This window comes from Salvelinus sp. IW2-2015, linkage group LG3, assembly GCF_002910315.2.
Source record: "Salvelinus sp. IW2-2015 linkage group LG3, ASM291031v2, whole genome shotgun sequence".
Classification (NCBI taxonomy): Eukaryota; Metazoa; Chordata; class Actinopteri; order Salmoniformes; family Salmonidae; genus Salvelinus; species Salvelinus sp. IW2-2015.
The window spans coordinates 8,401,092-8,424,871 of NC_036840.1; the positions used below are offsets into that span (position 1 = coordinate 8,401,092).

The 23,780-nt window shown below is 47.1% G+C and overlaps 1 protein-coding gene and 1 non-coding gene across 2 annotated transcripts; both read left to right on the plus strand.

Annotated features, from left to right (window-relative positions):
* Positions 1 to 277: 277 nt before the first annotated feature.
* On the plus strand, positions 278 to 23,778 carry LOC111950142 (small subunit processome component 20 homolog). The gene is given in 59 exon segments (XM_023967548.1): positions 278 to 463; positions 765 to 845; positions 954 to 1,020; positions 1,162 to 1,294; positions 1,601 to 1,789; positions 1,936 to 1,954; positions 1,956 to 2,021; positions 2,103 to 2,240; positions 2,390 to 2,545; positions 2,785 to 2,940; positions 3,228 to 3,440; positions 3,628 to 4,036; positions 4,184 to 4,289; positions 4,514 to 4,664; positions 4,771 to 4,830; positions 5,001 to 5,168; positions 5,309 to 5,385; positions 5,492 to 5,571; positions 5,660 to 5,915; positions 6,123 to 6,287; positions 6,418 to 6,508; positions 8,333 to 8,418; positions 9,134 to 9,259; positions 9,415 to 9,581; positions 9,839 to 10,047; positions 11,047 to 11,270; positions 11,490 to 11,728; positions 12,011 to 12,155; positions 12,607 to 12,694; positions 13,079 to 13,222; positions 13,400 to 13,453; positions 13,557 to 13,709; positions 14,035 to 14,190; positions 14,271 to 14,411; positions 14,653 to 14,790; positions 14,928 to 15,067; positions 15,151 to 15,239; positions 15,348 to 15,724; positions 15,846 to 15,985; positions 16,124 to 16,280; positions 17,004 to 17,102; positions 17,372 to 17,539; positions 17,697 to 17,863; positions 17,963 to 18,107; positions 18,325 to 18,441; positions 18,559 to 18,729; positions 19,293 to 19,424; positions 19,626 to 19,736; positions 19,907 to 19,986; positions 20,085 to 20,154; positions 20,371 to 20,553; positions 20,730 to 20,861; positions 20,999 to 21,131; positions 21,523 to 21,728; positions 21,990 to 22,061; positions 22,165 to 22,437; positions 22,572 to 22,698; positions 22,973 to 23,118; positions 23,472 to 23,778. Coding segments are annotated over 59 exon segments (8,490 nt in total). The 5' UTR covers positions 278 to 412; the 3' UTR covers positions 23,625 to 23,778.
* Positions 21,243 to 21,370, plus strand: LOC111956492 (small nucleolar RNA ACA64). Its single transcript, XR_002876284.1, has one exon. It is a non-coding gene; the product is annotated as a small nucleolar RNA ACA64 (small nucleolar RNA).
* Positions 23,779 to 23,780: the final 2 nt, after the last annotated feature.

The window sequence follows — 23,780 nt, forward strand, 5'->3', positions numbered from 1 at the left end:
GAGAACAGGCTCGTGTTAATAGCTGGAGCAGCATAGGTGGAATGGTAGCAATACATCCATGTGTTTGATGCCATTCCATTTGCTCTGTTCCACCCATCATTATGAGCCGTCCTCCCCTCAGCAGCCGCCACTGGTATGGACACTGTATGGACACTGACTGAGCTGTAATTGAGAAACAAAAGTATCCAGGAAGTAATCCTTGAAGTTGTTGCAAAACTACGCCCCCTTCTGTGTCTTCTCACCACGTGGAAAAGCAAAACGTTCCCATGATGCTTCATCCAATATGGCTGCGCCCCGGCACAAGGCATGTGTGTAAACACAGTTAGTCTATACATTGTCGTTTTCATACAAATTTGAAACGTGGATTACATATATTTTTTAAACATACATCTGAAAAATAGACACCTCAAAAATGAAGATCAAATCCAAGTCGTCGTATCATAAATCTGAGAACACATTCAGGGTGAGTGTTGTTGGGAATCTGTGTAGCACAGTTGTTAGCATAGCTAGCGACGACTGCTTAGCTATTGCATTGAAAATAACTAAATATTTGTGAATATGCATAGCTATCTCTCATGCCTGGTTTTCATAATGTCTGAACAGTTTCAAATTAAACATGTTTTCCCATTGCTACGATTAATGAACCAACAAGCGTAGCTGCTTGAATATGTTAAATATCACATGTAGCCTAGCTAGCGAGTCATTTTATTACTGTAACGTTAGTACACAACAGAAAGTAGCTAACTCGATCGTTTGTTTTACAGTTTCTCACGTTTGCTGAAAGGCTTGCCAATGTCAATATCGATGTCATCCATCGCATTGACAGAACTGGGAGTTATGATGAGGTATGCGTTCTCTGTTAGACTGCAGATCCCCTATTAAACTTGTTTAAAATGACGTTTTTGTCGTTGTTAATATCATTCCATGGCATGTAACACTGTTTTCCGTTGTAGGACGTCGACACTTACTTTTCAGAAGGACTGACAAAATGGAGGGACCTGAATTTGACAGAGCATTTCAGTAAGTACATAACTCGTCACACCAAGGAGCTTCACTACTACTATCACATCTGGCCCAATACATGTCCTTGTCAAGCTTCCAAACATGTCCCCATGAGCAGCACCCAGTGACTAATCTGAAACCCATTCACCTGTTCCTCAGCCACCTTCCTGAGGGAGGTGTCCAACAAGAGCCAGTCCTTCAACCTTCTGGTGTTCCATCAGAGCTCTATCGTGGAGAGCCTGAAGACTCACCTTAGTACCAAGAACAGCCTTGCCTGCCAGCCTCTACTGGAGTATGTACCTGAGATTACTGTGTGTGTGTGTGTGTGTGTGTGTGTGTGTGTGTGTGTGTGTGTGTGTGTGTGTGTGTGGTGTGGTGTGTGTGTGTGTACCTGAGATTACTGTGTGAGGCTGAGGAGAAAGATACAAACTATGAATAGGAATATGTTCTGTAGAATGTTCCTAAATTTGCCAATAAATAGTGCACACAGCTTCATATCATGTGGAAACAAATGTCATGGTTGTTCTTCATTGGCCAGCTTGTTGCTTGCAGTGTGTGTGTGCTGCAAATCACAACTTCTTCCTCCGTTATGCATCAGCCTGGTGGTCCAGCTGGCTAGGGACCTCCAGATGGATTTCTACCCCCACTTCCCTGACTTCTTTGTCCTCATCACCTCTCTCCTGGAGACCCAGGACACCGAGATACTGGAGTGGGCCTTCACCTGCCTCTCCTACCTCTACAAGTACCTCTGGAGACTCATGGTCAAGGACATGACCAAGATGTACAGGTGAGACTGGGCCTTAGGCCTACCTGGCTGCAGTAGGAGTAGACAGACGGTGCTAGAAGCTCCAGCAGTATTGTTGTTATTCTCCTATCTATGTCATATTGGTATATATTACATCGGTGTTTACTTATCTCTCCTTCTCCCTACAGCTTGTACAGTACACTGTCTTGGCAGCAGCAAGAAGGAACACATACGAAAGTTTGCGGCAGAGAGTTTTTCTTTTCTGATGAGAAAGGTGTGTTGTGGTCTTACCTAGTTGACATCCAGTGGCGATGAAATCAGATCTCYTTGAATAAATTGWATTGATACCCGCCAGGTGCCAGARCTTGACGCCCTTCTCAACCACATGTTCCTGGACCTGGAGGAGCACCCTGGGAAGGCAGMGGGGGTGGGACAGCTGCTGTTTGAGATGTGTAAAGGAGTCCGCAACATGTTCCACTCCTGCGCTGGCACGGTGAGTTCATTAGGTTATACAGTGGGAAATAGGAGATTAGACTCTTTGCGAAAAAGGTTAACAAAGTGGAGTCTTATGCGTGTATATTCAGTTGAAAGATCTTTTATTCACAACCCTTTTCTGTTGTATCCTTCTTCCCTCTCCTCCAGGCCCTCCCAATTGCTCTGAGGAAGCTTGGACCAAGTGCTGACCAGGAAGTATCTCTACCCTGGGATGCTGTCAGAGATGCACTGGATCAAATGGCCCAGGCAGCAGCCAATCACGTAGAGAAAGAGCACTTCCTGGTTCTGTGGGAGTCTCTACAGGTTACGGCGCATTTTTACCTCACATCTGGTTCTGCATAGTGCCAATGTAAACTCTTTGTAGGTCTGTGTGGCTGAATGATGGGTTGTCTTGTCTGTCTCAAGGCCTGTGTGACAGATGGGTTGTTGTCATCTGTCTGTCGGACTGTTTGAGTGATACTGTTCATTATCCTGGTCCAGGGCGGTTTAACTGTGACTGAAGACGTGTCCCGTGTCTAAATCGTGTTTTTGTCTGTCTCTAGACGTGTGTGAGTGAGGCCCTGCGGAACCTGAATAAGACAGATGTTGATGAGAAGGGTCAGGCCTCCGAGCACCTGGAGCGTCTGCTCTTCATCCTCCATACCCTGGTGGGACACCGCAACGGAGCCAAGATCACCAAGCCAGACGCTGTCTGTCAGGTATGGCTCGCCATTTATCTGTGCGACATGAATAAGTAAAACTAAGAATAAGCATAGAGTTTGCTCTGTGTTCAGAGGTTGTGTGTATCTCTGTATGTATTTGACAGTCTCCATTTATACGGTATACATTTCAGAAGAAGAAAAAATCGAATAAAAAAAGAACAATACTTTGTGTCCATTTCATTTTCAGATCACACTTTTGCCTGAACCCAGTTTGGTTTCGAATCTGACTGTTGGTATCATGTGTATCGATTTCTCTGTTTTTGTCCTTCTCTGTGCCTCTGTAGGCAGTTCATGAGTTGCTCCAGACCCCAGCCCTCCCAGGACCCTGCTGTAGGCTCGTGCTACAGATCATCTCCTCTCTACTGCTGGGGGAGAATGTCTCCCTGCCTAACACCCTCACACAGGACACTGTCATAAAGGTGTTCAGCAGTGGGATGGACCAGGACCTGATACTGGAGTTCACTAAGGAGATGTTCACCATGAAACGGTTTGAACAGGTACATCGACTAATCTCATCAATACACCAGGCAATTTCATCCTAGCTGACTCCGGCAGAGTAAGCTTCCTTCACTGGACATAGATAACATAATCTCTCTCCTTTCTGCCACTCCATACGTCTCTCTCTCTCTCTCGCCATCTCTCCTTACCCCTCCCTCTTCTCTCTCTCTCTCGCTCTCTCTCCAGTTCTTCCTGCCCAGCCTGCTACAGTACCTAGAGGGTTTTTTCTCCAGTCTAGACTCTGTGTCTCGTCACTCTGCCATGGAGGTGCTGGTCAGTCTCTTCCTGGCTAAAGCCCCACCCCCTACAGATGGCTCCATGGCCTTCGAGACCTACCCCCTGGTCTTCACCGGAAAGACCCCCGGTAAGGAGCCAGGTGATGGGACAGAGAAGGTGTCAGTACCAGAGTTGATCCTCTCTCTGATCAGCCTACCGCAGGACCCGACCCAGACCATCACTGACCTGTCCCTGCCCTGGGCAGCCCTGGTCCTCCTGCCCCACCTCAGACCACTGGCAGCAGATTGTGTCGTTCCCAGTCTGACAGCCCTCCTCAATCGCCTGCTACTGAATGTGGAGAGTGAAGCGCTGGGGAAAGGTATGGGCTGCCCTTGTTTGCTCTTATCTGCTATACAGATGAATGTTGTGGTCCATTCCAATGCACATGTTCTAGCTCCTAACCATCCCTCCAGTAGTAACCCAGGAGCTGGTCAAATAAAGATCTCTCCCCTTTTCTGTCCTCCAGGCGGTCTGTTTGTGGCCAGACAGGCCCTCAGCTCCCTGCTCAGTCTGAATGGATCTGCTGAGGTTCTCTCCCTGGTGCCAGTGGAGCGGGTCAAGCCCATCATCCAGTAAGTACTAAAAGTAGAGAAATATCAACAGCTCTTAGAGACTAGTTCCCATTTAGTGGGAATAACTGCTGTGACCAGAGATAAAGCTTTGGATTGGTACAGTAAATCTGTGTGAGTTTGTTGGTGCCATTTAATGTTTGGTTATATAATCTGGTAACTGGTTTTGTTCTCGTAATTGGTGCACTTTGACCCTGATCGACTTCCTGTGTTTGCGTGTGTCACAGGAAGTTCCCAACAGACATGTCGGCTCTGTTGCTAGGAGACCTCTACTACACCCGGCTGTCAGTCAACGGCTGCTCCGAGCACCTATCCCACGGTGCACTGCTCGACCTGCACCAGATGCTGCACGTCAACCTATCCTCCAACAGCTCCAAAGTATGGAAGTAGATTTAATTATTTGTTTAGATTGAATTATTTTGGGTACTTTGTTGGTTGTGTTTAAACTGTGACCTAACCCTCTTCACCATGCTTCCTCCCTCAGATCCGCTTGCTGTCACTGAGGATTCTGACCCACTTTGAGGCTGAGCTCAAACCGTCAGAGGTTGGTACAGAACAACCAAATTATGTCTTGTAAATTGATAATTGTGACTTTATTTGCTCAAGTTAATTGAATTTGTTCACATGGCAGAAGGTAATTGAGAGAACTTTCCATTTTGAGCCTAAATGGACAATAATAACACATTTGAACTCTGATTCTCTCTGTGTTCTCAGAGTGAGGAGAGTGTGGAGGTCCAGCCTGTGTTTGCAGTGTGTTTTCAGGCTGAGTTGGTCCCTGCCTCCGTGCAGGACTACAGAGAGAAGCTGCTGCACCTCAGGAAGCTCAGACATGACCTGGTAGAGAGATCACTACCCCGGGGGCCACAAGGGACCTTCCAACAGGTACCCAGAACATCAAACTTAGATTTGGAACCTAAAACGTAGATATGGGAACCTAGATTCCGAACAGACTTGGGACCTTTGATTAACGTTTAATTATCTTAGTGGATGATTAAGTTACGTTCTGCATCTTCCATTTGCAGGTGCCTCTACGCTATCTTATTTCCATGCTGTTCATCAACTTCAAACCCCTGTGGGACCCAGTCATTGAACTCATAGTGTAAGAGCACACAACCACAATAAATCTAAAGGAACATACTCTATGACTTTTTAACCCCCCCAATAACGCAGTTCATCTCTTCCTCGTGTTGTGTCTCTCTCTCCAGGACCCATGCCAGAGGAATGGACAACAAAGACTTCTGGAAGGTCTACCATGAGCAGCTGGAGTTGGTGGCAGGTCTTGCTGGTGAGTGCGTGCTCATTTGTGATCAGTTTTTTTAATGAGCCATTTGTGTCAATGTATAAAACGATCAAGAAAATGTTCTGTCCAACAGAAAAGGAGCTGCGTGAAGGCGATGATGATGATGAAGATGGCGGCTCGGTGCTGCAAGGGGAGCCGGGCTGTGATGTCATCGAGAGCGGGGACGTGGGGGTGCTGTTCCTGCAGCGTCTGAAGATGACCTCTGACCCCAGCGAGAGGACAGACTTCACTAACTTCAGGGGCCTGCTGTGGAGGGCCATGGCTCTGGTCCCCGAACGCGTAGAACCACGCAGCAGGGAGCTCAGTCCACTGCTGCTACGATTCATCAGGTTCGTCCTACACTACACCCTACACACGACTAGATACTGCAGCCTTACACACTACACTGCCCTCCTACGGAGAGGAACCTCAGGTCTTTTCATTTTGAGGAGGAGGCGAGGAGACAAGACACAATACATCTAGGAAAGGCTTTTGAGAAAGAGCACCATTGTCCACTCTTAACTGACCCTATGCCCCTCCCCTCTCATGATTGGCAGGAATGAGTTCTACCCAGCTGACCTGCTGGTGGCGCCTACTCAGGACCTGAGGAAGAGGAGCAGTCTTGCTGCCATGGAGGCTAGCATGACGGAAGAGGAGGACGGGGAGGAAGAGGAGAAGGCTAGACCAGAGAGGAAGATGCCACCAAAAAGAGCAGCAGCCAAGTAAGAGATGATCACGTTGAAGATTTTGGAAATAAAACATTTTATTTTTGTTCCACAATACATTTTCAGTGCTATTTTTTTTTTTAAAGCAAATTTAGCATTTTCTAAAGACAATTAATATCTTTCCCAGGCAACTCATCGCTCACCTGAATGTGTTTGCCAAGTTCACCAACCCTCGTTCTCTGTACCTGGAGAATACCCTCAATGAGCTGTATACTCAGGTAAACTTACCTCTCTCACCTATCATCATCAAATCTCATTGTATTTGTCACATGCGCCGAGTACAACAGGTGTAGACATTACAGTGAAATGCCTACTTACAAGCCCTTAACCAACAATGCTTTAAGAAGTTTTATGAAAAATAAGTGTTGAGTAAAAAAAATTGGGAAATGAAAGTAACAAATAAGTTAATGGCAGCAGTTAAATAACAATAGCGAGGCTATATACAGAGGGTAACGGTACAGAGTCAAATGTGCGGGGTCACCGGTTAGTCGAGGTAATATGTACATGTAGGTAGAGTTAAAGTGACTATGCATAGATAATAAACAAAGAGTTGCAGCAGCGTAAAAGAGGGGTCTGGGTAGCCCTTTGATTAGCTGTTCAGGAGTCTAATTGCTTGGGGCTTTTGGACCTAGACTTGGCGCTCCTGTACCGCTTGCCGTGCAGTAGCAGAAAGAACAGTCTATGACTAGGGTGGCTGGAGTCTTTGACACTTTTTAGGGCCTTCCTCTGACACCGCCTGGTATAGAAGTCCTGGATGGCAGGAAGCTTGGCCCCAGTGATGTACTGGGCAGCATGCACTACCCTCTGTAGTGCCTTGCGGTCAGAGGCCGAGCAATTGTCATACCAGGCAGTGAGGCAACTAGTCAGGATGCTCTCGATGGTGCAGCTGTAGAACCTTTTGAGGATCTGAGGACCTATGTCAAATCTTTTCAATCTCCTGAGGACGAATAGGCTTTGTTGTGCCCCCTTCACGACTGTCTTAGTGTGTTTGGTCCATGATAGTTTGTTGGTGATGTGGACACCAAGGAACTTGAAGCTCTCAACCTGCTCCACTACAGCCCCGGGGATGGGGGTGTGCTCGGTCCTCTTTTTCCTGTAGTCCACATACATCTCCTTTGTCTTGATCACGTTGAGGGAGAGGTTGTTGTCCTGGCACCACACGGCCAGGTCTCTGACCTCCTCCCTATAGGCTGTCCCGTTGTTGTCGCTGATCAGGCCTACCAATGTTGTCATCTGCAAACTTGATGATGGTGTTGGAGTCGTGCCTGGCCATGCAGTCCTGAGTGAACAGGGAGTACAGGAGGGGACGGAGCACGCACCCCTGGGCGGCCCCCATGTTGAGGTTCAGCGTGGCGGATGTGTTGTCAGGAAGTCCAGGATCCAGCTGCAGAGGGAGGTGTTTAGTCCCAGGGTCCTTAGCTTTGTAATGAGCTCTGAGGGCACTATGGTGTTGAACGCTGAGCTGTAGTCAATGAACAGCATTCTCACGTAGGTGTTCCTTTTGTCCAGGTGGGAAAGGGAAGTGTGGAGTGCAATAGAGATTGCGTCATCTGTGGATCTGTTGGGAGGGTATGCAAATTGGAGTGTGTCTAGGGTGTCTGGGATGATGGTGTTGATTTGACCCATGACCAGCCTTTCAAAGCACAGCATGGCTACAGACGTGAGTGCTACGGGTCGGTAGTCATTTAGGCAGGTTACCTTGGTATTCTCGGGCACAGGGACTATGGTGGTCTGCTTGAAACATGTAGGTATTACAGGCTCGGCCACGGACTGGTTGAACATGTCAGTGAAGACAATTGCCAGTTGGTCAGCGCATGCTCGGAGTACACTTCCTGGTAATCGGTCCCTGCGGCCTTGGGAATGTTGATCTGTTTAAAGGTCTTACTCACATCAATTCACTCTCACTATATGCCTATTTACCCTGCATTAACTGTATACTCAATTAAACATACTTATCTGACCCGTTATCTGCCTATCTACCTAAACAGCAAGTAGTCTCTGTCAGTGTACTGCTATCAGTGTGTGACTGTGTGTCTGTTCAGTTGCTGTGTCACCAGGACCAGCAGATCCAGAGGGCAGCATTGGAGTGTGTTCTGACCTACAAAGACCCCAACGTCCTCCCCTACAAGTAAGTTTGCTCTCTGGCTCGTTTCCGAACGACACTGTCGCGTGACGTCTTATCTCTTGTTCTAACATACCTTCAGTCCTTTTACAGTCTGCCAGGCATAGAACGTACTTTCCAAAGTCACCATTTAACATTTTTGTTCAGATGATCGGAGTAAGAGTAAGGGATACTGTAATAACTGTTATGGACTCCCGGTCTCTCAATGGGAGTCATTGTTACCAGTGCTGATAGAGATCAGAGACATCACTGGCCCTCTCCGGTTCCACTGAGCAGGAATGTTAACCTCCACCCAGAACCACAGATCTGACGGGAGTTCCTCTATTCACCTCCCTTATTAAACTATCCATTTACTAACCATCTAACGGCACTGAAAACGGAATGATGGAAGGAAATCGGAGTTGTTCTGTTATTTCATTTCCCATAATGTACCACTGACCTAGTTCACAGAATCAGCCTGGAGACCCTGTGTAGACCCTGTCAACAACATTGCTCTGGTGCCTCTTTGAAGCTGTACAGGCCGATAGGCTTAAAGAGTTGCTAAAATATCATGATTCAGTATCTGGTGGCAGGCCATTTGATACACTGTCTTTCTGTGTTTGATGTGATATAGTAATACAATGTCTTCATCTGATGTCTTTTTCTGTATCTGAAATGTCTTGTGCTTTTGTACCTAATGTCCTGTGCTATTGAATGTCTTTGACGTGACTGTTGTGTTCAGGGAGAATCTGGAGAGGCTGCTGGATGACAAACACTTCAAGGACGAGATCATCCACTTCAACGTCTCAGAGGAGCAGGCCGTGGTGGACGCCTCGCACAGGGCCCAGCTTATCCCGCTGCTTATGAGGTGTGTGTGTGTGTGTGTGCGGTTACTCTCGTTTGTTATTATTCGTGTGTGTGTGTGTGTCACATCTTAAGTGAACTTAAACTTGTGGCCTATTTATGTGTCACCTTTACCACTCCAATATAACCAACCCATCCCCCCTCCTCTAACCTCTGTAGGGTTCTGTTTGGGCGGATGCGCAGTAAGACTGGCAGTAAGTTCCAGGGCAAGTCTGGCGCCGTGCAGCGTTCCTCCATCGTGCTGAGGTTCCTGGCAGGATGCCAGTCTGAGGAGCTGGGCATGTTCATTGACCTCCTGCTGGAGCCCGTCTGCCACCACGGACAAGGTAGGGCGCCCTCCGCCGTGTGATATGCAACCTGTATGGGAGCGGAGTGTTTCTCGTCTCATTCCTCACTGAATGGCTCTGTTGCCCTCTGTCTCATTGGTCTATTATGTTGTAGCTTCAGCCTAGTTGTGTGTGTGTGTGTGTGTGTGTGTGTGTGTGTGTGTGTGTGTGTGGACTTGTGTTTGTTTTAAAAGTGTGACATACGAACACTTAGAACTCCTTTCTCTCTCTTTTTCTCTCCCCCTCCCTCTCTCCAGGTCTGTGTCTCGCTGCAGTAGACAAGGCGATAGCCGAGACGGACCCCTCTGCCGTCCTTCCTCTGGGTCGGCAGCACAGCCTGCTGAACATAGTCACCACAGTCATCAGTAAACTGGGCCACCTCATCCACACACACCTGTCCAAGGTGCTGCAGATCCTACTGTGTGTCACCGCCTCTGTCTCCACCATCCTCAACCAGAGAGAACAGGTATATACACAGCCGGAGGGTCTCACTGTCTCACATAAGCTTAGTAGCCTAGTGGTTAGAGCGTTGGACTAGTAACCGAAAGGTTGCAAGTTCAAATCCCCTAGCTGACAAGGTACAAATCTGTCGTTCTGCCCCTGAACAGGCAGTTAACCCACTGTTCCTAGGCCGTCATTGTAAATAAGAATTTGTTCTTAACTGACTTGCCTAGTTAAATAAAGGTAAAATAAAAAATACATGTAACAAGAGGCTGCTGGATGAGTAGGAGTGCTGATTTACGATCAGTTTTGTCTTTTTAGATCACAATTAATATGATTATTTGGACAGGGGGCAACCTGATCCTAGATCAGCACTCCTACTCAGAGAAGCTTGATAATAAGCTCCTGGGTTCTATGCATAGTAACTTTAACTCTACCTACATGTACATATTACCTCAACTTACCTGTGCCCCCGCACATTGACTCTGTACTGGTACCCCCTGTATATAGCCTCGCTATTGTTATTTTACTGCTGCTTTAATTATTTTTATTTTACATTTTTTACTTAACACTTATTTTTCTTTAAACTGCATTGTTGGTTAAGGGCTTGTAAGTAAGCATTTCACTGTTGTATTCGGGGCGCATGTGACGATTTTTGGGGGGATTTGATGTCTCTTGAGAAAAACGTTTAGTAAAGTTTCAAGTCAGTAACTCTGGTCTTGGGCAGGAGCTGCAGTGTAGCCATTGTGGCAGTATGCCTCAGCTCGCCCTCTGAGACCTATACTAGAGCAGGAGGCTCAGAGAGGCCTGCCCTGGCAGTTGCAGGTGTGAGCATGTATAAAGCATGTTGATGTTCATGTATGATACTGCACACAAACATGAGTTTTTAGGACAAGTCAGTAACTCCTTAAAGTTGTTTTGTTACCTCTTGTTTTTTTTAAATAATCTTTGCAGGTGAAAGGCTAAAAATAGATAAACCGGTTTTAAAAACTCCTCAATGTTTTTTTTCTCTCTCTCTGCCCAGTTAAAGGCAGGCTGTATCGCTCCTCTGAAGAACCTGAGGCGCCTGGGGGTCCTGAGGATCCAGGACTTCTTTGATGGCTTCGACTCGTACAGCTTCACCCCAGATGAGCTAGATGCCGTCTTCCAGGCTATCGTCTGGCCCCAGGTCTGCCGTCTGCCAACAGAGAGCCCCTACTCCCCCACCCCCCTCCTCAAACTCATCCACGTCTGGAGCAAGAATGCCAGGTAAGCTTATCAAGCAGTCTTTGTGTTGAGACTTCAGCTACACTAAGGCCAAGTCCTTTCACAATGAGATCACTATATTAATGGGAGAATGTTTCTGGCAACAGTCCAGTTTCCAGTGGGGAACTAGGAGGAATTTYCCATGACCCAGTGGTAGGTGACCGATTCAACCCGCCTGAACGTGGCCACCGTCTTTCCTCTCCTCCTCTCCTCCTCTCTCAGATACTTCCCCCTCCTGGCCAAGCTGAAGTCTGGTCACCCGGAGTGTGACGTCCTCCTCAACGTGTTCGCCCTGCTCTCCGCCAAGAATGTCTCCACCCAGACCGTTGCCATGGTGATGGACATCGCCGAGTCCTTGGTGGCCACGAAGGACCTTCTGGTTTCGGAGGGTGAGGAGGCGGAGCTGAGCGTCAACGGCAGTGTGTTCCCCCAGCCACCAGAGGGAGCCTACGTCTCTTCGGGTGAGGCCTGTGGACAACGTATAGAATACGCAAATGCAATGTTTACAGGGCCACTGCTAGAATATGCAAATGCTACTAATAAAAGTAAATCCTAAACAGTATAACGATGGACCAGACTATGGACCAAAACTATGGGCTCTAGTCGGTATAAGCAAATGCAAAATGGGTTGTATACATAGTTTAACGTTTGTAATAAATACAAAAATCATTGTAATAATAGCAAATGCAAAGCGTGCACATTGATAAAAGTGCAGAAATGAATGGTTTGTTTGTGTTGTTCAGAGCATCTGACCCAGGGTGCCAGGCTGCTCCTGCCCCACATCTCCACCCTGCTACAGTACCTCAGTGGCATCGTACGCAACTCTGTCAGACTCAAGAAGAAGAAGTTTAGATCCCAGGTGGCCAAGGAGCTCAGAATCCTCTCAAAGTAAGTCCTTCGCTCCTCGCATCCTTCTGCGTCCTGTATGAAGAGTTGACCACTGTGCTGTGGTGACGTTCTGACTTTGTGATCACTGTAGACCAGGGCTCTCCAACCCTGTTCCTGGAGAGCTACTGTACCGTCCTGGAGGCTTTCACTCCAACCCCAGTTGTTTACTAAGCTGACTCCGCTTATCAACCACCTAGTTATTAGAATCAGATGTGCTGGATTATGTTTGGAGCGAAAACCTACAGGACTGCAGCTCTCCAGGAACAGGGTTGGAGAGCCCCGTTGTAGACAGTCGAATATCTCTAATGCCAACTGATCGTAGATGGCGTATTCTAGCCTCTGCTCTTTGTGATCTTATCACAGCTCTCCTTCTCAGGTTTACGGTCGTTGTATGGTGATGATGATAGTTATGGTTTCTACAGGCTAATGTGATGATCTCTCTCCTCTCCAGGCTCAGCAGGTTTGTGAGTGATAAGGACCAGAGCTCAGTGCTCATCCGCCTGCTGCTGCCATACCTCCAGAAGGCCCGCAACCCACAGGTACAGCAACGTGTTACTGTTCTAGTGATATGTTAAGTCTGTGTTGTGGTTATTTGTTTATGCGTTCGTGCCGTATTGGATTGTTCGAAGGTAACGTCATGCCAGGTTGCGTAATGTGACGGTTGTGATACGTTATGCCATGGTAGGTGTTACATGAGCTCCCACATATAACTGGTAGGTTATATGTTATAATGTTACACTCATGAGTATTTGCCGTGTAGCTCAGTTGGTAGAGCACAGCGCTTGCAACGCCAGGGTTGCCGGTTCGATTCCCACCGGGGACCGGTACGAAAATGTGTGCACTCACGACTGTAAGTTCGTCTGGATAAGAGCGTCTGCTGAATGACTTGAATGTAAATGTATTTCCCTTCCCTTGTGTTTCAGGAGACCGAGATTGACATCCTGGCTACAGTCCAGAACCTGCTGAGACAGTGTTCTGATCCCGCCTCCTTCCTCAAGCCTATCAGTCGACTGTTCTCCATCCTCCACAACAAGCTGCCCAGGCAGGCCCTCACCTCCGTCTTCCAGGTAGGACCTCAAGCCCCCCTTAGCCTGACTCCGGATGTGTGTGTGTTCTGTTGCGCACACTCATTTTCACAGCTTTAGCTGCTGAAGCCGGGCCTTACATGCTTCCCGCTACTCATATCTAGTGGTCCGTATGATGTGAATAGCAGAACGTTTACCTGTGTTACTGTCTCCCAACAGACTCTGGGAGAACTGGATAGGGGACTGAAGTACATCACAGATACAGCTGCGAAGGTAAGGCTCGAAAAACCACACACACACACACACAGGAACAAACAAACCCGTGTTTATCACACACGCAGCCATGTATAACCATCGGCCCTTTCTCTCCCTCCAGTTGAATGCGTTTGACAGTCGTCACCTGGACGAGGTGTACTTCGACGTGCGTCTCACCGCCTTCCAGGAGGCCACCAGGAGGATCAACGACATGGACACGCTGGATATGAACTTCATCTACACCATGATGCACAACTGTTTCGCCTCCTTCGAGGTGAGACCCAACACACAGGAGAGATCAGACACTACAGATGGGGGGTTACGCTGCAGTCTGGTGTCTTGACTATTGCGTCGACTTTGGTAGTGTTTTGGAACGCTCCCGTCTTATTTTAGATGTCCTATTCACTTTGTGACTCAATAAATGTATCCGTATGTAGCTTTTGACAAAACATTTGTGTCGCATATTGCTTAACATGTGTCCGTGCATGTCTGTGATTTTTGCTCTTAATTTATTTCACGAGTTGTGGAAATAATTGAATCTTCAAAGTAATATTAACAGTAATGTAATTCGTCCATTCATTTTCCTCCCTGTGTTGTAGATTGGAGACATGTCCCTGGCAGACAACGCCACCTTGTGTCTGTCTGCTGTCCTTACACGTCTGGCTGCAGTGGGTCGTGGAGACGAGGACTACAAGGAGATAGTACAGTACACCATACTGGACGCAGTCAGGAAAGGACTGAGGAGCAAGACTGAGGTTAGTATACACACACACGCACACACACACACACACACTAAAGTGAACTTGGGTCCAGTGTGTGTCTCCTGTGTTCTCAGAGTGTGCAGCAGGACTACACCACAGTGCTGGCGTGTCTGGTGAAGACCTTCCCCACCCGTAGAGACTTCAGAGATCTGGTGCAGCTCACCGACTACAACGACCCCGAGTCTGACTTCTTTGAACACATGAAGCACATCCAGGTAAGACTTCAGTCGCTGTTCCAATATTCACACCGGCACACTACAGGGATTGAAGCAACGTGTTGGGCGTGCGTTCTAAGTGGTATGCTGGTATAGATTTCGGAACATAGGAGTTGTGCTGGGAAAATGCACTGTTTCAACTGGTTTCGGGGCAACTTGGATTGTAGCCGTACAGCCGGCGCTCTTCAAATGAGTCAGGACGCGTGGCGTTCAGCCCAGTGCTTAATGTTTTGCCTCTCAGATCCACCGTAGAGGTCGCGCTCTGAGGAAGTTCGCCAAGCAGCTGACGGAGGGTACGGTTGTGATGTCATCACGTTCCCTCCAGACCTACATCATGCCCTACGCCATGACTGCCCTCTTCGACGAGAAGATGCTCAAGGTCAGTTACACAACACACTGAATAATGTTATCCTTCTTTCTGGTGTGTGTGTGTGTGTGTGTGTGTGTGTGTGTGTGTGTGTGTGTGTGTGTAAACGGTGTGTGTGTGTAACCTGTGTGTTTCTCTCTGTCCTGCAGAACGAGGGTATGACGTCAGCCTCAGTAGAGGTGATAGGAGCAGTGTGTAGGAGACTGACCTGGTCTAAATACCTCTACTACCTTAAACACTTTGTTCACATACTGCAGACTGGACAGGCTGAACAGAAACTGGCTGTCAGGTAGGTGTCTGTGTGTATCAGAGGGTGATATATATGTTTGTTTTCCAGTAGTACTGTTGTCTCATACCTGTGTCCATCCACAGTCTGTTGGTGACTGTTCTGGAGGCGTTCCACTTTGACAATGACACTCTGGAGAGAGAAATGGAGGCCGCTAAGACCAGGGCCAAAGGGGGTGAGTGAACAGACTGGACATCGGTGACCAAGAGGTCCCAATGAAGTAGATTATGATTTCCGTCCCAAGCGTGTGATATATTGATCGATCTTACCTCTTTCTGTTTAGTTGTGAGCACCGTCGTTGATGAAGAAGGTGACGAGGAAGAGGTGGCAGCTGTCGAATCAGAGGAGAGTGACACTGAGGAAGCCATGGAAACTGAAACCGACACGAAAACAACCACCATAGACACGGCCGAGGTTGTTACTATGGAAACGGGCGCCGCTGAGACCGTTGAGGGTGTTGCTATGGAAACTAACGCCACAGAATCTACAGCGGAGCCTAAAGCTGTTCCGGTGAGGAAGCCGAACCCCTCCACTAGAGCCCCTGCGGCTCCCAGTGGATTACCCCAGAGCAAAGCAGAGCTGGAGGCCCTCATCACCTCTATCCATGCCACTGTTCAAAATGCTGTCTTGCCCAGGCTACACAAGTGTCTGACCGCCAAGGTACACACACGCTCAAACACACACCAGTTGTACTCGCTGTCAGGGATCTTTTGGAATGTGTCACCAATGCATGTTTAGTATTGTCGCAGAGTGATGACATCGTGTGTGTGTGTGTGTGTAGGTGAAGCGAGATGAGGAGTGCAAGGCGGTAAGGTCTAAGGACGTGAAGGAGGAGGAGGTGGCCAGAGTTCCTATAGCCTTCGCCATGGTCAAACTGATGCAGACACTACCCACGACTGTCATGGATGTCAACCTGCCTGGGTATGTACACCCAGTTAATGTAAACAATGTGGCACACCCTGTACATGTGGCTGAATCGCGTGTGTGTCGGTGTGTGCGTCCGTGTCTCTGGGAGTGTGTGTGTGCGCAGTATATAATAAACACTGTGTGTGTTGACAGCATCCTGATGAAGATGTGTGTGCTGCTGAGGAATCGTTTCCAGGAGATCAGAGACGTGGCTCGTAACACCCTGATTAAGATCGTCGAGACTCTGGGGGTCAAATACCTGCAGTACCTACTGAAGGAGATGAAGTCCATTCTGGTTAAGGGCTACCAGGTGAACACTACAGCTGAATAGGTTCCTCTGTCTTGTCATACAGATGGAGCTAAGCACTGGTCTCAGACCTTGGGTACGGGGTACGAGGCCCAGGCATGCGTCCCAAATGGCCTCTGGTCAAGTAGGGCACTACAAATGGAATAGGGTGCTATTTGGGAGGCTACTCCAAGACCACTGTTAGGGTGCCTAGTGAAAGTCTAAAAAGGGGATAGCTTTATTTTTCAGTGGGATAATTACATACATTTTTATGCCAAAGACACACCAGAATGGGTTTCCTGTAGGTGTTGAGTGGTCCAGTCTCAGTTTTAACTTAKATTTGTTTGGAAGTCAGAGAAAAGGTCATTGCTGTTCATAAATGATTTCCAACCAAATTTACTGAGCAAGTTTGACAAAAACAATGGATATATGTTGCCCTAAGAGTTAATGATTTACACTTGTACTGCCTGTCGAAGCTGCGTCCACCAAGTATAAACTCTGGGGTGTGAACATATATGCAATTAAGACGTTAGATAAAAAATAAACTTTCTAAATGTGGAGAAGGTTATGTAGATCGGTAGGGGGAAAAAATCTAATGTCATCCATTTTTTATTGTTTTACACTACCGACTGTATGATTTTGAGACTGAGACTCCATCTCTGTCTGTGTAAATGTATTCAATCATTAAGTGAATTATTCTAAATGATCTGACTTTGTTTTGATCCACTGACTCTCTCTCTCGCTCAGGTCCATGTGTTGACGTTCACCGTGTACCAGCTCCTGTTTCACCTCGCCCCTATCCTGAAGCCTGGAGACTTGGACCACTGCATGGGCATGCTAATAGATGTAACGATTCTAACCTATACATGTCCATTTGTGTGTGTGTTTGTATGTTTATGCAGGTTTGTGTGTTTGTCCGTGCGTGTTTGTGCCCATATATGTATATGTATGTATGTGTGTATGTATATATGTATATGTGTGTGTATATATATATATATATGTGTGTGTAAATATATATGTGTGTCACTGTGCATAATCCATTTTGATACACAAACTAGCCAGCTCTCCTTTCACACGTCTCATACATCCACCATTGTTCCACTCCTCTCCTGTAGATCTTCAACAACGAGCTGTTTGGTGCAGTGGCTGAGGAGAAGGAGGTGAAGGGGATCGTCTCTAAGCTGATGGAGGCTCGCCACAGTAAGAGTATGGACTCCTATGAGTTCCTGGGCCAGTACTCTGGCAAGGACAGAGTCATACAACTCATACTGCCAATGAAAGATGTAAGTATCACTTAGATGTGTCTGAAATTCCTCAGATAGCAAGGACATCAACAGATTACTCTGCAAACGGTGTGTATGTGACTTTATTTATCTCTCGCTCTCTGTCTCTCTCTCTCTGTCTCCACCTCTCTCTCTCTGTGTCTCTGTCTGTCTCTAGATCCTGGAGAACACAGCCAATCTGAAGACAGCCCGTCGTGCCCATGCAGTGTTGAAGAGGATAGTGTCAGGTCTACTGGTGAACCAGGCCATGGACCATCAGGCTATACTACTGCTCAGCCACGGCCTGGTCTCAGAGAGTCTGCCCCTCGTCACCAAGCGGAACAAGTATGTACAAACTCACACTGCATGCATGCTCCCTTCTCCTTGCTCTGTCTCACTGAGTCTCACGCAAATATTTGACGTTGTGTCTATGTTTGTGTGTAGGGACAAAAAGCCCCAGGCGCCCCCGGACCCTCGCCTGCCTCCTCCCAGCTGTCTCCTCTTGCCCCCCACCCCAAAGAGAGGAGGACTTAAAGCCCCCGTCAGCAGCCGCACCAACATGCACATCCTAGTGGACACTGGACTCCGGGTAAACCAACCGAGCTACCCTCCCTAAAACTTTCTCACAGGCTTTCACACAGTTTGACTAGAAGATGAAATAGTGTTTTGCGGCAGGCAGGCATTAAGATAAACAACGGACCAGTCCCGTGAACAGATAGTAACCCATGGCTGAATAGTGGTTTACTGTTCATTCATCTGTGGTCAGTTGAATGTTGGTTGACTGTTGTCGCTCCTTCTCTGTCTAGCTGCTCCATATGAGTCTGAAGAAGTCCAAGGTCAACTCCTCTGAGGCCTCTGCTCTTGAGATGCTGGATCCCTTCTTTGCTCTGCTACTAGACTGTCTCAACTCCATGCACGTCAAGGTCAGTAGTGTGTGTGTGTGTGTGTGTGTGTGTGTGTGTGTGTGTGTGTGTGTGTGTGTGTGTGTGTGTGTGTGTGTGTCTGTATCTGAGTGTATTTCTCTCTCTCCGTGCCTCCAGGTGATAACAGAGGCTCTCTTAGCTTTTACGTTCCTGTTGCGGTTCCCCATGCCAGCTGTAGAGCAGAATGCAGGCCAGCTCACTAAGCAGCTGTTTGTCCTGCTCAAAGACTACTCCAAGGCTGGCGCTGCCCGCGGAGAGAACTTCCAACTTGTCCAGAACTGCTTCAAGGTAGCACAAGTGTTTGTTTCTATCCTGGAAATGGTTGAATGAATAAATTTTAATATAGTATCAATTATAAACGGGGCCGTTCGTGCCCTGGATTCTGATTGACTGAAAGCCGTGGTATATGAGACATTGTAAACTGGGTGGTTCAATCCATGAATGCTGACTGGCTGACAGCCGGGGTATAACAAAACTTATTTTTACTGCTCTAACTACGTTGGTAACCAGTTTATAATACCACTGCTAAGGGCTGTGTCCAGGCACTCCGGGTTGCGTCGTGCTTAAGAACAGCCCTTAGCCGTGGTATAGCCTTAGCCTTATTGCTTAAATATACCACGGGTATGACGACTTGTTTACTGTTCTAATTATGTTGGTGACCAGTTTATAATAGCAATAAGGCCTTCCGGGCACCCCCCCCCCCCCCCCAGGTGCCTTATTGCTTAAATAAAATATAAACAGTACATTCATTCCGCAATGCAAAAACATGCCATGTTGTACGTTTTAATGATTTGAAATYACAGAAATGTGGCTATGACAAATAATTGAATGATCCTTCTTTTCGCTGTCAGTCCATCACCATCCTAGTAAAGACCACGAAGGCACACAAGATAACTGAGACGCAGCTGCAAGTGCTGCTGGGATACGCCGAGGAGGACATTTATGACCAGTCACGTCAGGCGACAGCCTTCGGCCTGCTAAAGGTAGCGGTCGCCCTCCCCTCTCCACCTGTCCAAATCTAGGAGAGAGATGGAGTTGAAGACCATACTGTATTGCTACAGCTAATGCATCAGACCTCAACATTTTCTATACCTTTATTTAACCAGACATATAGATGTATTTGCATTCAAAGTGTATAATGAAATTCTTAATCTGTACTGTATCCTCTCTATCTCCCCCTACAGGCCATCCTGTCCAGGAAGCTGGTAGTACCAGAGATGGAGGAGCTGATGAAGAAAGTGGCCAAGCTGTCTGTTACCGGGCAGAACGGCATGATCAGGGTCCAGTGCAGACATGTACGGTTTTGTTTCTTTTTATATTCATTTTTAAACCTGTATATTACCATTTGCATTTTATTTTTGAGGGTGCCTTGTTAAAACAGTGATTTAACTGTGCTTAATTAAGGCAACACATTTTTGTATTTTTAGATTCTTATTTMAGTTTTTTCTGTTATTTTCACCTGTAGATTTACCAGAAGTATATCCTGGATTATCCTCTGGGGAAGAAACTCAGATCACATCTGGACTTCATCGTGGCCCAGCTCAGGTAGGATATATTTGTGTTTAAAGGGATTCGTTATTTTAGATGTAAGTCTAAAAGTTTGTAACTTTTGATACTAATCTCTCTCTCTCTCTCTGTGTTAGTTATGAGTTTGACACAGGAAGAGAGGCTGCTCTGGAGATGATGGCCTATATCTTCCAGACCTTCCCTCAGGTATCCACAACAATCCTCCTGACACACACATCCCATAAGTTAGAGTTGCAGTAACTCTGGTCGCTTTCTATACCCACTGTTCCTGGTAGAAGTCGCCTATAGAAACAGATCCCACATGCTAACCATTAGAGGGAATAAACTAAAACTGACCTTAGATCAGTCCTTTGGGACAACCTAATTCTACTCCTGTGTGTAACTGATTCGTCTCTGTCCTAGAACCTGCTGCTGCAGCACAGTGGGTTGTTCTTCGTCCCTCTGGCACTGGCCATGGTGAACGATGACTCGGCTCGCTGTAAGAAGATGGCCGCCGTGGCCATCAAATCACTGCTGAGTCAACTGGACCAGCAACACCAGAACACCCTGTTCACCCTGGTTAACGCTTGGCTGTCTGGAGACAAGGTATGGACGCACACACACACACACACACACACATTAGTCTTGTCTTTCTCTACGGGTCTAATAAAGCAATGTAAATGACTGATGAAGTGCAAATAAAGGAAAGGAGGGAAATCCACTTTAGACTATTGAGATGCACCCCATGTCCTCCTGCTGTAACCTCTGACCCCTACCCCCAGGTGTCTCTGCGTCGTCTGGGGGCCCAGGTGTGTGGGCTGTTTGTGGAGGTAGAGGGGGTTCAGTTTGGCCGCCGTTTAGATGCCCTGCTGCCCCTCATCGAGAAAGAGATCCACCCCGACAACTTTGAAGACGTGAGTCGAACATGAACTATTTTATATAAACTATGTGAACAGTTACACTTTCAAAAGCATTACCTAAGCATTTGTATTTGATTGACTATTTTCTATAGCCTGTGCTAACAGCAGCTCTATATCTGTGTGTCTGTCAGATTGAGGAGGAGCAGGATGAGAAGGCAGCAGACAGACTGCTGTTCAGCTACCTGACGCTGGTCACCAAACTCACCAAGGACTGTAGCCTACTGGAGCTCAGCAAGCCTCAAGACACACTCACTAACATCCTGGGTAAGACACAACTACCTCTAGCCTGGCCCCACATCTGTTTGTGCTGTCTTGCCATTTCCTATGGTCGGAGCGCTGGTTGTAGATCAACCGTCACGTAATTATCAGATGGGCCCGGTCTGAAAATCACCTCAGGCATCTCCGTTGTCTGGGGTGAGATAAATAGGCCTACAGTACTGTGGTATGTTAAGCTTATTGCCTGCTCTGTATAGCAGTGTGATTAAACCCATGTGCCGACACGTTTTCCCCTGAAATGTCTCTCTTGTTCTATGGGTTGATGATAAAGTCTAGAACCTATAGATCTTCATCGATCGTTGAATGTAATATTTTACCCTCTTAACTGCTGACTTCCCCTTTGTGTAACGGAGCAATGCATTCCCCCCCCCCCCACCAGGTCATGTTGAGACCCACCTGCGTTACCCTCACTGTTGGGTGTGGTTGACCGCCTCTCAACTGTTTGGTCAGCTGTTTGCTGCCCACCGGCCAGACCAGCTGGTTGCCCGCTGGAGAGAGGAGACCACAGAGAAGGGCTGTGCCAACAACACCACCACACCAGAACCTGTGGCGACCACGTTCCTTACTACCAACCTAGACAAGAAGGTGAGACGGGTCTGAACATCACTTAACCAAAGATGCAGACCGATGACTTGACTTGCTTAGAGTGACCAAGGTCAAACGTGTCATCAAGATGGGCTACTCAGTGAATGAGGCGGAACAGGGAGAACCACCTTTTGGGGGTTTGAATAACAATGAGATAATTGAATGCGTTGTATTGTAAACAAGGGTGTGACTCAAGTGATGTTTAGCGATACTGATTTATGTGTCTTTTACCTGGCGTCCCCCTCTCCTTCCCTCCACCAGATGAGAGAGTTGGTCCTGTCTTTCTGTCACCAGCTCCAGTCGAAGTACCTYGACACGTCAACAGGAGAACAGGTAAGGACGGCGATATTACAAACAGACTATTTAAGTCTGAGGTGTCACCCGTCAGGCAGTAGTTRGATTGACAGGTTGGATGGTCTCGTCTGCCGTTCCCCAGGTGATCAAGAACCTGCTGTTCGTCGCCAAGGTGATCTATCTGATCTCACCTGAGTCTGAAATCACACCTGCCCGGGAAGTAGAGGAGGAAGAAGAGATGGAGAACGGAGGAGAGGATGACGAAGGAGAGAAAGGTGATGAAGAAAAAGAGGAAGAGAAGCAGGAAGAGGAGGATGAGAAGGATGATCGTCCTCCATCCTTACTGTGGATGATGAAGAAGCTGTCTCTAATGGCTAAGAGGGAAGCTGCAGACACGCCCAAGATACCCCTCAAGGTACACACAAACACACCAATACGTGGTCCTTTTATATATTTTCCCAACACCACTGCTTATTTACTGATGGTGAGTTGATGAATACTTGCAATAAATGTTTGTATTGTTATTTGTCGTTTCTCTCCCCCCCATAGAGAACATGTGTGTTTAAGTTCCTGGGGGCTATAGCTGTGGACCTGGGTAAAGACAGGCTGGGTCCTTACCTCACCACCATCATCGCCCCTCTCTACAGAGAACTGGACAGCACCTATGCAGACCAAGGTAGCATACTGTAATACTGTCCTCATCATTTAATAACAGCTACGAGGATCAAGCTAACACAACACTGTCATCTTCCTCTCCCTTTCACCACTCCTCAAATTCATAACTAGGCTCTCTCTGTTCTTTCAGTTTTCTCCCTGTTCTGTGTGCTTATTGTCTGACTGGTCTCTCTTGTTATTCTGTGTAGTTCTCTTCCGACTGATCCCTCTGTAGGTGTTGGTCACAGAGATGCATAAAATTAGTGCTCTATTTAATGAGACGTTTTACTCCCCAGACCCTACCCTGAAAAACCTGTCCCAGGAGCTGATAGAGCTGTTGAAGAAGCAGGTGGGGCTGCAGACCTTCTCCCTGGCCTTCTCAGCCGTTCAGAAGTATGCCTCACAGAGGAGGGCCAACCGCAAGAAACACAAAGCTATACAGGTTTGTACTCTATGGCAGGGGTTCTCAAACAGAACACAATTCGAGTGAGATAAAAATAGCATACATTCAGACTTTGGCAGTGCTCGTTACCTGCAATTCTACAGATTTTGTCATGTGGCAGAGACTTTTTTTAATAGAAAAGGTATTGTTGAACAATATAACATTGGTGGATACCAATATCCCTGTTACCCACAAATTGTAGATTAATATTACACCCTGAAGCTATTCCTCAGATATAATTAATCTGTATTTACATGTTTTGACAACCTGCAATCTTTGAGCTAGTGATACAATACATAATGGCAGGGTAATGTTGGATACCAAGCATCTCACCTTTTACTCTTCTCTCTCAGGCGGTGGCTAACCCTGACATCGCAGCCAGGAAGAAGCTGAAGAAACACAAGAACAAGATCGAGGCCAAGAAGAGGAAGATTGAGTTCCTGAGGCCTGGCTACAAAGCCAAGAGACAGAGGAACTCACTCAAGGACTTGGCGATGGTGAAATGATGTTATTATCCATTATATAGCAAGGATGGATGAGAAGACCAGGCAATCATGTCCTGCTTAATGCAGGAGCTGACAGTCGCAAGCCAAGGATTTGATATGTTTGTGCAGTTAAATGTAACTTTTTTAATTAAAAATAAGTGCTACTTTCTTTGAACA